Source organism: Oncorhynchus tshawytscha, linkage group LG25 (assembly GCF_018296145.1).
Source record: "Oncorhynchus tshawytscha isolate Ot180627B linkage group LG25, Otsh_v2.0, whole genome shotgun sequence".
Classification (NCBI taxonomy): domain Eukaryota; kingdom Metazoa; phylum Chordata; class Actinopteri; order Salmoniformes; family Salmonidae; genus Oncorhynchus; species Oncorhynchus tshawytscha.
This window is the reverse complement of record NC_056453.1, coordinates 40214583-40234334: the sequence shown is the minus strand read 5'-3', so window position 1 is coordinate 40234334 and position 19752 is coordinate 40214583. Positions and strand designations below refer to the sequence as shown.

Sequence of the window (19752 nt, the reverse complement as noted above, 5' to 3'; positions counted from 1 at the left end):
GGGTTTAGGGTTTAGGTCAAGGGCAGGAGGACAGAGGAAGCAGTATGAGGGTTTAGGGTTTAGGTCGAGGACAGGAGGACAGAGGAAGCCGTATGGGGATTTAGGGTTTAGGTCAAAGACAGGAGGACAGAGGAAGCCGTATGAGGGTTTAGGTCGAGGACAGAGGAAGCAGTATGAGGGTTTAGGTCAAGGACAGAGGAAGCCGTATGAGGGTTTAGGGTTTAGGTCGAGGACAGAGGAAGCATTATGAGGGTTTAGGTCAAGGACAGGAGGACAGAGGAAGCCGTATGAGGGTTTAGGTCAAGGACAGATGAAGCAGTATGAGGGTTTAGGTCGAGGACAGGAGGACAGAGGAAGCAGTATGAGGGTTTAGGGTTTAGGTTGAGGACAGAGGAAGCCGTATGGGGGTTTAGGTCGAGGACAGGAGGACAGAGGAAGCCGTATGTGGATTTAGGGTTTAGGTCGAGGACAGAGGAAGCCGTATGAGGGTTTAGGGTTTAGGTCGAGGACAGAGGAAGCAGTATGAGGGTTTAGGGTTTAGGTCGAGGACAGGAGGACAGAGGAAGCCGTATGAGGGTTTAGGTCGAGGACAGGAGTACAGAGGAAGCAGTATGAGGGTTTAGGGTTTAGGTCAAGGACAGAGGAAGCAGTATGAGGGTTTAGGGTTTAGGTCATGCACTAATATGAGGACCTACTATAACAAAGAAGCCGGTGAGAGAGAGATGGAACTGAAGCCGCGTTTCTAGACTATTATTCAGCCATTAAAGTTTTAAAAAACGCAATTAAACAGGTTAAACAAATTGAAATTAATGAATTAAAAGTAGGTGGTAAAAAGAAAAGATTAGTAGTAGAAACTTGTTAAAATGTTATTTAATAAAAGTGAGGTAAAGCCACAATGTGCTTGTTCACTCTTTAAAAGAAAACATTAGCTAGCTCATACAGTAGTATACATTTGTATAAATAGCCAGGCAATTTGTGACAAGCCTTAGGGTTTAAAAAAATAAAATAAAGATAGCAGTAGACGCAGGTAGTTTCGGTCGGAGCGTTCAAGCCTTTTCTTACCATGATGGTCCTCTGTCTTAATTCTTCCTTCGTCTGTCATGTCTCCCTTTCCTGGTGTTTCCTGGGTTCCCTTCTGAGGGGTCATTTCCTGGGTTCCCTTCTGAGGGGTCATTCTACATCTTAGCCTGCCTAGCATTCTGTGCTTTTTAAAAAAGGGGTTACGTCTGAAATGACTGACCAACTTAAAGGGGCGCCCCCTTGGCCGGCCGTGCCCAGGATGGGAAGAGGCGTTAGGAGATGAATGGGACAACAAAAGCAACCGATTCTTTATTCTCTCTTTCTTTCCAAGGTGCTGCTGGGAAGGATGGGGAATGAGAGGACACGTTTTGGATGCCTTATGGTGCCTGCGCTTAGGTGGTGCATAGCAAGGCAGTCCCTTTTTCCGAGACTGTCCCTGAGTGGTATAGATATGGGAGAGTCCGTCAAAGAGTCCCTTAAGCTGGTTGTGATCAGACAAAATAGTAAGGGAGTGGACGCTAGACTGTCTGGAAGAACTCTGGGGGGAGTTAGCAGAGGTGGAGAATACCTGGGAGGTGGTGGAGCCCTGTCCAGGAAACGTGGGTGGGGGAGAGAGGGAGAGTGTACAGGGAGATAGGGTGGTGGTGGTTGGCTTTGCAGCCATGCCAACAACAACTGACGGAGATGGACTTAGTTTCCATAGTTCTGGCGGGGGGACAGGCTTTTTCCTAGCAGGACAAAAAGACTGTGACCCTTTCGAGGCCGAGGGGTCTAAGATCTCGCCGGCTCGCGACGACCTACGACCGACAGGCGAGGGTGTAAAGAATTTGGAAAGCCCGTCGATAAGCCCTTTGGTTTTCTTGTTAACGGTGAGTATAGCTGCTGGGGTGGAGGAGGAGGACGAGGAGGACGAGGTGGGCGTGAGGGGGGGAGTGGTGGAGAGGGTGGAGGAGGAGGTGGTGAATTGGGGAGGAGGGGTGACAGCGTCACCTGCCCAACAGGGGTCAGCTGTAGCAACAGCCAATCTGTCTGTGGTGTTCTTCACAGATGCTGCATGACCAGATGAAGGTGTGGAACAGACGGTAAGCTTTTGACCCCTACCAGGTGACCCCCTTCCTCCCCGGGCTAGCACGGAGCCGGCACCACTGCTTACAGACCTAGACACCAAAACAACATAGGGTTAGGATACTAATAAAAGCTATATGGAGAAACAAAGCTAAACTTTAGGAGAATGTAAGCACTAACAACATAACTCAAAAACAAAATATTGGATATTATTGATTTCCTCGAGCCAATAAGGTGGTTTACAGACACTCTGAAAAATAATTTATTGGTACAACAAAGTAAGAAAAATATATACTCAAATAGATCATAATGATAAACTTACATTCTTTGTTTGAGCTTATTTCTGGGCCCCCCGATTGGCTTTGCATATCGACGTTTGATCTGATCGGCTTTCATATGAAGAAATGTCTTTCCATTTTCCTTGGGCCTGCAGACCTGACAGACCCAGGTACCTGGACAGACGGACGGACGGACGGACACACACACACACAGAGAGAGAGGGAGGGAGAAAAAGAGTCAAAATCTGTTATGAGGCTTCATCAATTCACAGGACACATTCATTTGAAACATTTCCTTTTAATGCAGACAGAGGGGGAGAGAGAGAGAAACACTCCTACTCACTTCTTACAACAAACGGAGAGAGAGAGGAAGAGAGAGAAACACTCCTACTCACTTCTTACAACGAATGGAGAGAGAGAGGGAGAGAAACACTCCTACTCACTTCTTACAACAAACGGAGAGAGAGAGGGAGAGAGAGACACTCCTACTCACTTCTTACAACAAACGGAGAGAGAGAGGGAGAGAGAAACACTCCTACTCACTTCTTACAACGAATGGAGAGAGAGAGGGAGAGAAACACTCCTACTCACTTCTTACAACAAACGGAGAGAGAGAGGAAGAGAGACACTCCTACTCACTTCTTACAACGAATGGAGAGAGAGAGGGAGAGAAACACTCCTACTCACTTCTTACAACAAACGGAGAGAGAGAGGAAGAGAGACACTCCTACTCACTTCTTACAACGAATGGAGAGAGAGAGGGAGAGAGACACTCCTACTCACTTCTTACAACGAATGGAGAGAGAGAGGAAGAGAGACACTCCTACTCACTTCTTACAACGAATGGAGAGAGAGAGGAAGAGAGACACTCCTACTCACTTCTTACAACGAATGGAGAGAGAGAGGGAGAGAGAAACACTCCTACTCACTTCTTACAACGAATGGAGAGAGAGAGGGAGAGAGACACTCCTACTCACTTCTTACAACGAATGGAGAGAGAGGGAGAGAGAAACACTCCTACTCACTTCTTACAACAAACGGAGAGAGAGAGGAAGAGAGACACTCCTACTCACTTCTTACAACGAATGGAGAGAGAGAGGGAGAGAGAAACACTCCTACTCACTTCTTACAACAAACGGAGAGAGAGAGGAAGAGAGACACTCCTACTCACTTCTTACAACGAATGGAGAGAGAGAGGAGAGAGACACTCCTACTCACTTCTTACAACGAATGGAGAGAGAGAGGAAGAGAGACACTCCTACTCACTTCTTACAACGAATGGAGAGAGAGAGGAGAGACACTCCTACTCACTTCTTACAACGAATGGAGAGAGAGAGGGAGAGAGAAACACTCCTACTCACTTCTTACAACGAATGGAGAGAGAGAGGAGAGAGACACTCCTACTCACTTCTTACAACGAATGGAGAGAGAGGGAGAGAGAAACACTCCTACTCACTTCTTACAACAAACGGAGAGAGAGAGGAGAGAGAGACACTCCTACTCACTTCTTACAACGAATGGAGAGAGAGGGAGAGAAACACTCCTACTCACTTCTTACAACAAATGGAGAGAGAGAGGAAGAGAGACACTCCTACTCACTTCTTACAACAAACGGAGAGAGAGAGGAAGAGAGACACTCCTACTCACTTCTTACAACAAACGGAGAGAGAGAGGAAGAGAGACACTCCTACTCACTTCTTACAACGAATGGAGAGAGAGAGGGAGAGAGAAACACTCCTACTCACTTCTTACAACGAATGGAGAGAGAGAGGAAGAGAGACACTCCTACTCACTTCTTACAACAAACGGAGAGAGAGAGGAAGAGAGACACTCCTACTCACTTCTTACAACGAATGGAGAGAGAGAGGGAGAGAGAAACACTCCTACTCACTTCTTACAACAAACGGAGAGAGAGAGGAAGAGAGACACTCCTACTCACTTCTTACAACGAATGGAGAGAGAGAGGGAGAGAGAAACACTCCTACTCACTTCTTACAACGAATGGAGAGAGAGAGGGAGAGAGAAACACTCCTACTCACTTCTTACAACGAATGGAGAGAGAGAGGGAGAGAAACACTCCTACTCACTTCTTACAACGAATGGAGAGAGAGGGAGAGAAACACTCCTACTCACTTCTTACAACGAATGGAGAGAGAGAGGGAGAGAGACACTCCTACTCACTTCTTACAACGAATGGAGAGAGAGAGGGAGAGACACTCCTACTCACTTCTTACAACGAACAGAGAGAGAGAGGGAGAGACACTCCTACTCACTTCTTACAACGAATGGAGAGAGAGGGAGAGACACTCCTACTCACTTCTTACAACGAATGGAGAGAGAGGGGAGAGAGACTCCTACTCACTTCTTACAACGAATGGAGAGAGAGAGAGAGAGACACTCCTACTCACTTCTTACAACGAATGGAGAGAGAGAGGAGAGAGACACTCCTACTCACTTCTTACAACGAATGGAGAGAGAGAGAGAGAGACTCCTACTCACTTCTTACAACGAATGGAGAGAGAGGGGAGAGACACTCCTACTCACTTCTTACAACGAATGGAGAGAGAGAGAGAGAGACACTCCTACTCACTTCTTACAACGAATGGAGAGAGAGGGAGAGAGAGACACTCCTACTCACTTCTTACAACGAATGGAGAGAGAGAGGGAGAGACACTCCTACTCACTTCTTACAACGAATGGAGAGAGAGAGGGAGAGACACTCCTACTCACTTCTTACAACGAATGGAGAGAGAGAGGGAGAGACACTCCTACTCACTTCTTACAACGAATGGAGAGAGAGAGGGAGAGACACTCCTACTCACTTCTTACAACGAATGGAGAGAGAGAGGGAGAGAGACACTCCTACTCACTTCTTACAACGAATGGAGAGAGAGAGAGAGAGAAACACTCCTACTCACTTCTTACAACGAATGGAGAGAGAGAGGGAGAGAGAAACACTCCTACTCACTTCTTACAACGAACAGAGAGAGAGGGAGAGAGACACTCCTACTCACTTCATACAACGAACAGAGAGAGAGGGAGAGAGAGACACTCCTACTCACTTCTTACAACGAACAGAGAGAGGGAGAGAGACACTCCTACTCACTTCTTACAACGAATGGAGAGAGAGAGGGAGAGAGACACTCCTACTCACTTCTTACAACGAATGGAGAGAGAGAGGGAGAGAGACACTCCTACTCACTTCTTACAACGAATGGAGGGAGAGAGACACTCCTACTCACTTCTTACACCGAACAGAGAGAGAGAGGGAGAGAGACACTCCTACTCACTTCTTACAACGAATGGAGAGAGAGAGGGAGAGAGACACTCCTACTCACATCTTACAACGAATGGAGAGAGAGAGGGAGAGAGACACTCCTACTCACTTCTTACAACGAACAGAGAGAGAGAGGGAGACAGACACTCCTACTCACTTCTTACAACGAATGGAGAGAGAGAGGGAGAGAGACACTCCTACTCACTTCTTACAACGAACAGAGAGAGAGAGGGAGAGAGACACTCCTACTCACTTCTTACAACGAACAGAGAGAGAGAGGGAGAGAAACACTCCTACTCACTTCTTACAACGAATGGAGAGAGAGAGGGAGAGAAACACTCCTACTCACTTCTTACAACGAATGGAGAGAGAGAGGGAGAGAGACACTCCTACTCACTTCTTACAACGAACAGAGAGAGAGGGAGAGAGACACTCCTACTCACTTCTTACAACGAACAGAGAGAGAGGGAGAGAGAGACACTCCTACTCACTTCTTACAACGAACAGAGAGAGGGAGAGAGACACTCCTACTCACTTCTTACAACGAATGGAGAGAGAGGGAGAGAGACACTCCTACTCACTTCTTACAACGAATGGAGAGAGAGAGGGAGAGAGACACTCCTACTCACTTCTTACAACGAATGGAGAGAGAGAGGGAGAGAGACACTCCTACTCACTTCTAACAACGAATGGAGAGAGAGAGAGGGAGAGACACTCCTACTCACTTCTTACAACGAATGGAGAGAGAGAGGGAGAGAGACACTCCTACTCACTTCTTACAACGAATGGAGAGAGAGAGGAGAGAGACACTCCTACTCACTTCTTACAATGAATGGAGAGAGAGGGAGAGAAACACTCCTACTCACTTCTTACAACGAATGGAGAGAGAGAGGGAGAGACACTCCTACTCACTTCTTACACCGAACAGAGAGAGAGAGGGAGAGAGAGAGACTCTCCTACTCACTTCTTACAACGAATGGAGAGAGAGAGGAGAGAGAGACACTCCTACTCACAACGAATGGAGAGAGAGAGGAGAGAGAGACACTCCTACTCACTTCTTACAACGAACAGAGAGAGAGGGAGAGAGACACTCCTACTCACTTCTTACAACGAATGGAGAGAGAGAGGGAGAGAAACACTCCTACTCACTTCTTACAATGAATGGAGAGAGAGGGAGAGAGAAACACTCCTACTCACTTCTTACAACGAATGGAGAGAGAGAGGGAGAGAGACACTCCTACTCACTTCTTACACCGAACAGAGAGAGAGAGAGGGAGAGAGACTCTCCTACTCACTTCTTACAACGAATGGAGAGAGAGAGGGAGAGAGAGACACTCCTACTCACAACGAATGGAGAGAGAGAGGGAGAGAGACACTCCTACTCACTTCTTACACCGAACAGAGAGAGGGAGAGAGACACTCCTACTCACTTCTTACAATGAATGGAGAGAGAGAGAGAGAGACACTCCTACTCACTTCTTACACCGAACAGAGAGAGGGAGAGAGACACTCCTACTCACTTCTTACACCGAACAGAGAGAGAGGGAGAGAGAAATACTCCTACTCACTTCTTACACCGAACAGAGAGAGAGAGGGAGAGAAACATTCCTACTCACAACGAATGGAGAGAGAGAGAGGGAGAGAGACACTCCTACTCACTTCTTACAACGAATGGAGAGAGAGAGGGAGAGAGACACTCCTACTCACTTCTTACACCGAACAGAGAGAGGGAGAGAGACACTCCTACTCACTTCTTACACCGAATGGAGAGAGAGAGGAGAGAGACACTCCTACTCACTTCTTACAATGAATGGAGAGAGAGAGAGGGAGAGAGACACTCCTACTCACTTCTTACAACGAATGGAGAGAGAGAGGGAGAGAGACACTCCTACTCACTTCTTACACCGAACAGAGAGAGGGAGAGAGACACTCCTACTCACTTCTTACACCGAATGGAGAGAGAGAGGGAGAGAGACACTCCTACTCACTTCTTACACCGAACAGAGAGAGGGAGAGAGACACTCCTACTCACTTCTTACACCGAACAGAGAGAGAGGGAGAGAGAAATACTCCTACTCACTTCTTACACCGAACAGAGAGAGAGAGGGAGAGAGAAATACTCCTACTCACTTCTTACACCGAACAGAGAGAGAGAGGGAGAGAGAAATACTCCTACTCACTTCTTACACCGAACAGAGAGAGAGAGGGAGAGAGAAATACTCCTACTCACTTCTTACACCGAACAGAGAGAGAGAGGGAGAGAGACACTCCTACTCACTTCTTACAACGAATGGAGAGAGAGAGGGAGAGAGACACTCCTACTCACTTCTTACAACGAATGGAGAGAGAGAGAGGGAGAGACACTCCTACTCACTTCTTACAACGAATGGAGAGAGAGAGGGAGAGAGAGACACTCCTACTCACTTCTTACAACGAATGGAGAGAGAGAGGGAGAGAGAGACACTCCTACTCACTTCTTACACCGAACAGAGAGAGGGAGAGAAACACTCCTACTCACTTCTTACACCGAACAGAGAGAGGGAGAGAAACACTCCTACTCACTTCTTACACCGAACAGAGAGAGGGAGAGAGACACTCCTACTCACTTCTTACACCGAATGGAGAGAGAGAGGGAGAGAGAGACACTCCTACTCACTTCTTACAACGAATGGAGAGAGAGAGGGAGAGAGAGACACTCCTACTCACTTCTTACACCGAACAGAGAGAGGGAGAGAAACACTCCTACTCACTTCTTACACCGAACAGAGAGAGGGAGAGAAACACTCCTACTCACTTCTTACACCGAACAGAGAGAGGGAGAGAGACACTCCTACTCACTTCTTACACCGAATGGAGAGAGAGAGGGAGAGAGACACTCCTACTCACTTCTTACAACGAATGGAGAGAGAGAGGGAGAGAGAGACACTCCTACTCACTTCTTACAACGAATGGAGAGAGAGGGAGAGACACTCCTACTCACTTCTTACAACGAATGGAGAGAGAGGGAGAGACACTCCTACTCACTTCTTACAACGAATGGAGAGAGAGAGAGAGAGAGAGACACTCCTACTCACTTCTTACAACGAACAGAGAGAGAGAGAGAGAACACTCCTACTCACTTCTTACAACGAATGGAGAGAGAGGGGAGAGAGACACTCCTACTCACTTCTTACAGCGAACAGAGAGAGAGAGGGAGAGAGAGACACTCCTACTCACTTCTTACAACGAATGGAGAGAGAGAGGGAGAGACACTCCTACTCACTTCTTACAACGAATGGAGAGAGAGAGGGAGAGACACTCCTACTCACTTCTTACAATGAATGGAGAGAGAGAGGGAGAGAGACACTCCTACTCACTTCTTACAACGAATGGAGAGAGAGAGAGGGAGAGACACTCCTACTCACTTCTTACAACGAATGGAGAGAGAGAGGGAGAGAGACACTCCTACTCACTTCTTACACCGAACAGAGAGAGGGAGAGAGACACTCCTACTCACTTCTTACACCGAACAGAGAGAGAGGGAGAGAGAAATACTCCTACTCACTTCTTACACCGAACAGAGAGAGAGAGGGAGAGAGAAATACTCCTACTCACTTCTTACACCGAACAGAGAGAGAGAGGGAGAGAGAAATACTCCTACTCACTTCTTACACCGAACAGAGAGAGAGAGGGAGAGAGAAATACTCCTACTCACTTCTTACACCGAACAGAGAGAGAGAGGGAGAGAGACACTCCTACTCACTTCTTACAACGAATGGAGAGAGAGAGGAGAGAGACACTCCTACTCACTTCTTACAACGAACGGAGAGAGAGAGAGGGAGAGACACTCCTACTCACTTCTTACAACGAATGGAGAGAGAGAGGGAGAGAGAGACACTCCTACTCACTTCTTACAACGAATGGAGAGAGAGAGGGAGAGAGAGACACTCCTACACACTTCTTACACCGAACAGAGAGAGGGAGAGAAACACTCCTACTCACTTCTTACACCGAACAGAGAGAGGGAGAGAAACACTCCTACTCACTTCTTACACCGAACAGAGAGAGGGAGAGAGACACTCCTACTCACTTCTTACAACGAATGGAGAGAGAGAGGAGAGAGAGACACTCCTACTCACTTCTTACAACGAATGGAGAGAGAGGGAGAGAGACACTCCTACTCACTTCTTACAACGAATGGAGAGAGAGAGGAGAGACACTCCTACTCACTTCTTACAACGAATGGAGAGAGAGAGGGAGAGACACTCCTACTCACTTCTTACAACGAATGGAGAGAGAGAGAGAGAGAGAGAGACACTCCTACTCACTTCTTACAACGAACAGAGAGAGAGAGAGAGAAACACTCCTACTCACTTCTTACAACGAATGGAGAGAGAGAGGGAGAGAGACACTCCTACTCACTTCTTACAGCGAACAGAGAGAGAGAGGGAGAGAGAGACACTCCTACTCACTTCTTACAACGAATGGAGAGAGAGAGGGAGAGACACTCCTACTCACTTCTTACAACGAATGGAGAGAGAGAGGGAGAGACACTCCTACTCACTTCTTACAATGAATGGAGAGAGAGAGGGAGAGAGACACTCCTACTCACTTCTTACAACGAATGGAGAGAGAGGGAGAGAGACACTCCTACTCACTTCTTACAACGAATGGAGAGAGAGAGGGAGAGAGACACTCCTACTCACTTCTTACAACGAATGGAGAGAGAGGGAGAGAGACACTCCTACTCACTTCTTACAACGAATGGAGAGAGAGAGGGAGAGAGACACTCCTACTCACTTCTTACAACGAATGGAGAGAGAGAGGGAGAGAGACACTCCTACTCACTTCTTACAACGAACAGAGAGAGAGAGGGAGAGAGAGACACTCCTACTCACTTCTTACAACGAATGGAGAGAGAGAGGGAGAGACACTCCTACTCACTTCTTACAACGAACGGAGAGAGAGAGGGAGAGACACTCCTACTCACTTCTTACAACGAATGGAGAGAGAGAGGGAGAGAGAGACACTCCTACTCACTTCTTACAACGAATGGAGAGAGAGAGGGAGAGAGACACTCCTACTCACTTCTTACAACGAATGGAGAGAGAGAGGAGAGAGAGACACTCCTACTCACTTCTTACAACGAATGGAGAGAGAGAGGAGAGAGACACTCCTACTCACTTCTTACAACGAACAGAGAGAGAGAGGAGAGAGACACTCCTACTCACTTCTTACAACGAATGGAGAGAGAGAGGAGAGACACTCCTACTCACTTCTTACAACGAACGGAGAGAGAGAGGGAGAGACACTCCTACTCACTTCTTACAACGAATGGAGAGAGAGAGGGAGAGAGACACTCCTACTCACTTCTTACAACGAATGGAGAGAGAGAGGAGAGAGAGACACTCCTACTCACTTCTTACACCGAACAGAGAGAGAGAGAGAAACACTCCTACTCACTTCTTACACCGAACAGAGAGAGGGAGAGAAACACTCCTACTCACTTCTTACACCGAACAGAGAGAGGGAGAGAGACACTCCTACTCACTTCTTACACCGAATGGAGAGAGAGAGGGAGAGAGAGACACTCCTACTCACTTCTTACAACGAATGGAGAGAGAGAGGGAGAGAGAGACACTCCTACTCACTTCTTACAACGAATGGAGAGAGAGAGGGAGAGACACTCCTACTCACTTCTTACAACGAATGGAGAGAGAGAGGGAGAGACACTCCTACTCACTTCTTACAACGAATGGAGAGAGAGAGAGAGAGGGAGAGAGACACTCCTACTCACTTCTTACAACGAACAGAGAGAGAGAGGGAGAGAGACACTCCTACTCACTTCTTACAACGAATGGAGAGAGAGAGGGAGAGAGACACTCCTACTCACTTCTTACAACGAATGGAGAGAGAGAGGGAGAGAGAGACACTCCTACTCACTTCTTACAACGAATGGAGAGAGAGAGGGAGAGACACTCCTACTCACTTCTTACAACGAACAGAGAGAGAGGGAGAGAGAGACACTCCTACTCACTTCTTACAACGAATGGAGAGAGAGAGGGAGAGACACTCCTACTCACTTCTTACAACGAACGGAGAGAGAGAGGGAGAGACACTCCTACTCACTTCTTACAACGAACAGAGAGAGAGAGGGAGAGAGACACTCCTACTCACTTCTTACAACGAATGGAGAGAGAGGGAGAGAGAAACACTCCTACTCACTTCTTACAACGAATGGAGAGAGAGGGAGAGAAACACTCCTACTCACTTCTTACAACGAATGGAGAGAGAGAGAGAGAGGGAGAGAGACACTCCTACTCACTTCTTACAACGAACAGAGAGAGAGGGAGAGAGACACTCCTACTCACTTCTTACAACGAACAGAGAGAGAGAGGGAGAGAGAGACACTCCTACTCACTTCTTACAACGAATGGAGAGAGAGAGGGAGAGACACTCCTACTCACTTCTTACAACGAATGGAGAGAGAGAGGAGAGACACTCCTACTCACTTCTTACAACGAACAGAGAGAGGGAGAGAGACACTCCTACTCACTTCTTACAACGAATGGAGAGAGAGGGAGAGAGACACTCCTACTCACTTCTTACAACGAATGGAGAGAGAGGGAGAGAGACACTCCTACTCACTTCTTAGAACGAACAGAGAGAGAGGAGAGAGAGACACTCCTACTCACTTCTTACAACGAATGGAGAGAGAGAGGAGAGAAACACTCCTACTCACTTCTTACAACGAATGGAGAGAGAGGGAGAGAAACACTCCTACTCACTTCTTACAACGAATGGAGAGAGAGAGAGAGAGAGACACTCCTACTCACTTCTTACAACGAATGGAGAGAGAGGGAGAGAGACACTCCTACTCACTTCTTACAACGAATGGAGAGAGAGAGGGAGAGAGACACTCCTACTCACTTCTTACAACGAATGGAGAGAGAGAGGGAGAGAGACACTCCTACTCACTTCTTACAACGAATGGAGAGAGAGAGGGAGAGAGAGACACTCCTACTCACTTCTTACAACGAATGGAGAGAGAGAGGGAGAGAGACACTCCTACTCACTTCTTACAACGAACAGAGAGAGAGAGGGAGAGAGAGACACTCCTACTCACTTCTTACAACGAACGGAGAGAGAGAGGGAGAGACACTCCTACTCACTTCTTACAACGAATGGAGAGAGAGAGGGAGAGAGACACTCCTACTCACTTCTTACAACGAATGGAGAGAGAGAGGGAGAGAAACACTCCTACTCACTTCTTACAACGAATGGAGAGAGAGGGAGAGAAACACTCCTACTCACTTCTTACAACGAATGGAGAGAGAGGGAGAGAGACACTCCTACTCACTTCTTACAACGAATGGAGAGAGAGGGAGAGAGACACTCCTACTCACTTCTTACAACGAATGGAGAGAGAGAGAGAGAGAGAGACACTCCTACTCACTTCTTACAACGAATGGAGAGAGGGAGAGAGACACTCCTACTCACTTCTTACAACGAACAGAGAGAGAGAGGGAGAGAGACACTCCTACTCACTTCTTACAACGAATGGAGAGAGAGAGGAGAGAGACACTCCTACTCACTTCTTACAACGAATGGAGAGAGAGAGAGAGAGACACTCCTACTCACTTCTTACAACGAATGGAGAGAGAGAGGGGAGAGAGACACTCCTACTCACTTCTTACAACGAATGGAGAGAGAGAGGGAGAGACACTCCTACTCACTTCTTACAACGAATGGAGAGAGAGAGGGAGAGAGACACTCCTACTCACTTCTTACAACGAATGGAGAGAGGGAGAGAGAGACACTCCTACTCACTTCTTACAACGAATGGAGAGGAGAGAGAGAGAGAGAGAGAGACACTCCTACTCACTTCTTACAACGAATGGAGAGAGAGGGAGAGAAACACTCCTACTCACTTCTTACAACGAATGGAGAGAGAGGGAGAGAAACACTCCTACTCACTTCTTACAACGAATGGAGAGAGAGAGAGAGAGGAGAGAGACACTCCTACTCACTTCTTACAACGAACAGGAGAGAGAGAGAGAAACACTCCTACTCACTTCTTACAACGAATGGAGAGAGAGGGAGAGAAACACTCCTACTCACTTCTTACAACGAATGGAGAGAGAGGGAGAGAGAACACTCCTACTCACTTCTTACAACGAATGGAGAGAGAGGGAGAGAAACACTCCTACTCACTTCTTACAACGAATGGAGAGAGAGGGAGAGAAACACTCCTACTCACTTCTTACAACGAACAGAGAGAGAGAGAGAGAAACACTCCTACTCACTTCTTACAACGAACAGAGAGAGAGAGAGAGAGAGAGAGAGAGAGAAACACTCCTACTCACTTCTTACAACGAATGGAGAGAGAGGGAGAGAGACACTCCTACTCACTTCTTACAACGAATGGAGAGAGAGGGAGAGAAACACTCCTACTCACTTCTTACAACGAATGGAGAGAGAGGGAGAGAAACACTCCTACTCACTTCTTACAACGAATGGAGAGAGAGAGGGAGAGAGACACTCCTACTCACTTCTTACAACGAACAGAGAGAGGGAGAGACACTAGTACTCACTTCTTACAACAATGGAGAGAGAGGGAGAGAGACACACCTACTCACTTCTTACAACGAATGGAGAGAGAGGGAGAGAGAAACACTCCTACTCACTTCTTACAACGAATGGAGAGAGAGAGAGGAGAGAGACACTCCTACTCACTTCTTACAACGAATGGAGAGAGAGAGGAGAGAGAGAAACACTCCTACTCACTTCTTACAACGAATGGAGAGAGAGAGAGAGAGAGACACTCCTACTCACTTCTTACAACGAATGGAGAGAGAGAGAGAGAGGAGAGAAACACTCCTACTCACTTCTTACAACGAATGGAGAGAGAGAGAGAGAGAGAGAGACACTCCTACTCACTTCTTACAACGAATGGAGAGAGAGAGAGAGAAACACTCCTACTCACTTCTTACAACGAACAGGAGAGAGAGAGAGACAACGAATGGAGAGAGAGGGAGAGAACACTCCTACTCACTTCTTACAACGAATGGAGAGAGAGGGAGACACTCCTACTCACTTCTTACAACGAATGGAGAGAGAGGGGAGAGAAACACTCCTACTCACTTCTTACAACGAATGGAGAGAGAGGGAGAGAATGACACTCCTACTCACTTCTTACAACGAATGGAGAGAGAGGGAGAGAAACACTCCTACTCACTTCTTACAACGAACAGAGAGAGAGAGAGAGAAACACTCCTACTCACTTCTTACAACGAATGGAGAGAGAGAGAGAGAGAGAGAGAGAACACTCCTACTCACTTCTTACAACGAATGGAGAGAGAGGGAGAGAGACACTCCTACTCACTTCTTACAACGAATGGAGAGAGAGGAGAGAAACACTCCTACTCACTTCTTACAACGAATGGAGAGAGAGGGAGAGAAACACTCCTACTCACTTCTTACAACGAATGGAGAGAGAGAGGGAGAGAGACACTCCTACTCACTTCTTACAACGAACAGAGAGAGGGAGAGACACTCGTACTCACTTCTTACAACATATGGAGAGAGAGAGGGAGAGAGACACACCTACTCACTTCTTACAACGAATGGAGAGAGAGGGAGAGAGAAACACTCCTACTCACTTCTTACAACGAATGGAGAGAGAGAGAGAGAGGGAGAGAGACACTCCTACTCACTTCTTACAACGAATGGAGAGAGAGGGAGAGAAACACTCCTACTCACTTCTTACAACGAATGGAGAGAGAGAGGGAGAGAGAGACACTCCTACTCACTTCTTACAACGAATGGAGAGAGAGGGAGAGAAACACTCCTACTCACTTCTTACAACGAATGGAGAGAGAGGGAGAGAAACACTCCTACTCACTTCTTACAACGAACAGAGAGAGAGAGAGAGAAACACTCCTACTCACTTCTTACAACGAACAGAGAGAGAGAGAGAGAGGGAGAGAGACACTCCTACTCACTTCTTACAACGAATGGAGAGAGAGGGAGAGAGACACTCCTACTCACTTCTTACAACGAACAGAGAGAGAGAGAGAGAGGGAGAGAGACACTCCTACTCACTTCTTACAACGAATGGAGAGAGAGAGGGAGAGACACTCCTACTCACTTCTTACAACGAATGGAGAGAGAGGGAGAGAGACACTCTACTCACTTCTTACAACGAATGGAGAGAGAGGGAGAGAAACACTCCTACTCACTTCTTACAACGAATGGAGAGAGAGAGGGAGAGACACTCCTACTCACTTCTTACAACGAATGGAGAGAGAGGAGAGAGAGACACTCCTACTCACTTCTTACAACGAATGGAGAGAGAGGGAGAGAGACACTCCTACTCACTTCTTACAATGAACAGAGAGAGAGGGGAGAGAAACACTCCTACTCACTTCTTACAACGAATGGAGAGAGAGAGGGAGAGAGACACTCCTACTCACTTCTTACAACGAATGGAGAGAGAGGGAGAGAGACACTCCTACTCACTTCTTACAACGAATGGAGAGAGAGAGGAGAGAAACACTCCTACTCACTTCTTACAACGAATAGAGAGAGAGGGAGAGAGACACTCCTACTCACTTCTTACAACGAACGGAGAGAGAGAGACACTCCTACTCACTTCTTACAACGAATGGAGAGAGAGAGGGAGAGACACTCCTACTCAATTCTTACAACGAATGGAGAGAGAGAGGGAGAGAGAGACACTCCTACTCACTTCTTACAACGAACAGAGAGAGAGAGAGAAACACTCGTACTCACTTCTTACAACGAACGGAGAGAGAGGGAGAGACACTCCTACTCACTTCTTACAACGAATGGAGAGAGAGGGAGAGAAACACTCCTACTCACTTCTTACAACGAATGGAGAGAGAGAGGGAGAGACACTCCTACTCACTTCTTACAACGAATGGAGAGAGAGAGGGAGAGACACTCCTACTCACTTCTTACAACGAATGGAGAGAGAGAGGGAGAGACACTCCTACTCACTTCTTACAACGAATGGAGAGAGAGGGAGAGACTCACTCCTACTCACTTCTTACAACGAATGGAGAGAGAGAGGAGAGACACTCCTACTCACTTCTTACAACGAATGGAGAGAGAGGAGAGACACTCCTACTCACTTCTTACAACGAATGGAGAGAGAGAGGGAGAGAGAGACACTCCTACTCACTTCTTACAACGAATGGAGAGAGAGAGAGAGAGAGACACTCCTACTCACTTCTTACAACGAACAGAGAGAGGGAGAGAGAGACACTCCTACTCACTTCTTACAACGAACAGAGAGAGGGAGAGAGAGACACTCCTACTCACTTCTTACAACGAATGGAGAGAGAGAGAGAGAGAGAGAAACACTCCTACTCACTTCTTACAACGAATGGAGAGAGGGAGAGACACTCCTACTCACTTCTTACAACGAATGGAGAGAGAGGGAGAAGAGACACTCCTACTCACTTCTTACAACGAATGGAGAGAGAGGGAGAAGAGACACTCCTACTCACTTCTTACAACGAATGGAGAGAGAGGGAGAGAGAGACACTCCTACTCACTTCTTACAACGAATGGAGAGAGAGGGAGAGAGAGACACTCCTACTCACTTCTTACACCGAACAGAGAGAGAGAGGGAGAGAGAGACACTCCTACTCACTTCTTACACCGAACAGAGAGAGAGAGGGAGAGAGAGACACTCCTACTCACTTCTTACACCGAACAGAGAGAGAGAGGGAGAGAGACACTCCTACTCACTTCTTACAACGAATGGAGAGAGACACTCCTACTCACTTCTTACAACGAATGGAGAGAGAGGGAGAGAAACACTCCTACTCACTTCTTACAACGAATGGAGAGAGAGAGAGAGAGGGAGAGAGACACTCCTACTCACTTCTTACAACGAACAGAGAGAGAGGGAGAGAGACACTCCTACTCACTTCTTACAACGAACAGAGAGAGAGAGGGAGAGAGAGACACTCCTACTCACTTCTTACAACGAACAGAGAGAGAGAGGGAGAGAGAGACACTCCTACTCACTTCTTACAACGAACAGAGAGAGAGAGAGGAGAGACACTCCTACTCACTTCTTACAACGAATGGAGAGAGAGAGGGAGAGACACTCCTACTCACTTCTTACAACGAACAGAGAGAGAGAGGGAGAGAGACACTCCTACTCACTTCTTACAACGAATGGAGAGAGAGAGGGAGAGAGACACTCCTACTCACTTCTTACAACGAATGGAGAGAGAGAGGGAGAGAGACACTCCTACTCACTTCTTACAACGAACAGAGAGAGGGAGAGAGAGACACTCCTACTCACTTCTTACAACATATGGAGAGAGAGAGGGAGAGAGACACTCCTACTCACTTCTTACAACGAATGGAGAGAGAGGGAGAGAGAAACACTCCTACTCACTTCTTACAACGAATGGAGAGAGAGGGAGAGAAACACTCCTACTCACTTCTTACAACGAATGGAGAGAGAGAGAGAGAGGGAGAGAGACACTCCTACTCACTTCTTACAACGAACAGAGAGAGAGAGAGAGAGAAACACTCCTACTCACTTCTTACAACGAATGGAGAGAGAGGGAGAGAAACACTCCTACTCACTTCTTACAACGAATGGAGAGAGAGAGGAGAGAAACACTCCTACTCACTTCTTACAACGAATGGAGAGAGAGGGAGAGAAACACTCCTACTCACTTCTTACAACGAATGGAGAGAGAGGGAGAGAAACACTCCTACTCACTTCTTACAACGAACAGAGAGAGAGAGAGAGAAACACTCCTACTCACTTCTTACAACGAACAGAGAGAGAGAGAGAGAGAGAGAGAGAGAGAAACACTCCAACTCACTTCTTACAACGAATGGAGAGAGAGGGAGAGAGACACTCCTACTCACTTCTTACAACGAATGGAGAGAGAGGGAGAGAAACACTCCTACTCACTTCTTACAACGAATGGAGAGAGAGGGAGAGAAACACTCCTACTCACTTCTTACAACGAATGGAGAGAGAGAGGGAGAGAGACACTCCTACTCACTTCTTACAACGAACAGAGAGAGGGAGAGACACTCCTACTCACTTCTTACAACATATGGAGAGAGAGAGGGAGAGAGACACACCTACTCACTTCTTACAACGAATGGAGAGAGAGGGAGAGAGAACACTCCTACTCACTTCTTACAACGAATGGAGAGAGAGAGAGAGAGGGAGAGAGACACTCCTACTCACTTCTTACAACGAACAGAGAGAGAGAGAGAGAGAAACACTCCTACTCACTTCTTACAACGAATGGAGAGAGAGGGAGAGAAACACTCCTACTCACTTCTTACAACGAATGGAGAGAGAGAGAGAGAGAGACACTCCTACTCACTTCTTACAACGAATGGAGAGAGAGAGGAGAGAAACACTCCTACTCACTTCTTACAACGAATGGAGAGAGAGGGAGAGAAACACTCCTACTCACTTCTTACAACGAACAGAGAGAGAGAGAGAGAAACACTCCTACTCACTTCTTACAACGAACAGAGAGAGAGAGAGAGAGGGAGAGAGACACTCCTACTCACTTCTTACAACGAATGGAGAGAGAGGGAGAGAGACACTCCTACTCACTTCTTACAACGAATGGAGAGAGAGGGAGAGAGACACTCCTACTCACTTCTTACAACGAATGGAGAGAGAGAGGGAGAGAAACACTCCTACTCACTTCTTACAACGAACGGAGAGAGAGGGAGAGAGACACTCCTACTCACTTCTTACAACGAATGGAGAGAGAGGGAGAGAGACACTCCTACTCACTTCTTACAACGAATGGAGAGAGAGGGAGAGAGACACTCCTACTCACTTCTTACAATGAACAGAGAGAGAGAGGGAGAGAAACACTCCTACTCACTTCTTACAACGAATGGAGAGAGAGAGGGAGAGAGACACTCCTACTCACTTCTTACAACGAACGGAGAGAGAGAGGGAGAGAGACACTCCTACTCACTTCTTACAACGAATGGAGAGAGAGAGGGAGAGAAACACTCCTACTCACTTCTTACAACGAATGGAGAGAGAGAGGGAGAGAAACACTCCTACTCACTTCTTACAACGAACGGAGAGAGAGA

At 47.2% G+C, this 19752-nt stretch overlaps 1 protein-coding gene across 1 annotated transcript in view; it reads right to left on the bottom strand.

The window, feature by feature from the left end:
• LOC112224691 (histone acetyltransferase KAT6B-like) overlaps positions 1-19752 on the bottom strand; it is a 116399-nt gene that overhangs the window by 46153 nt on the left and 50494 nt on the right. Inside the window, exons 6-7 of the mRNA XM_042305749.1 lie at positions 2408-2537; positions 1063-2177 (exon numbers count right to left, since the gene is read on the bottom strand). Of these exons, the coding sequence (XP_042161683.1) occupies positions 1063-2177; positions 2408-2537 (1245 nt within the window). The remainder of the gene's footprint in view (positions 1-1062; positions 2178-2407; positions 2538-19752) is intronic.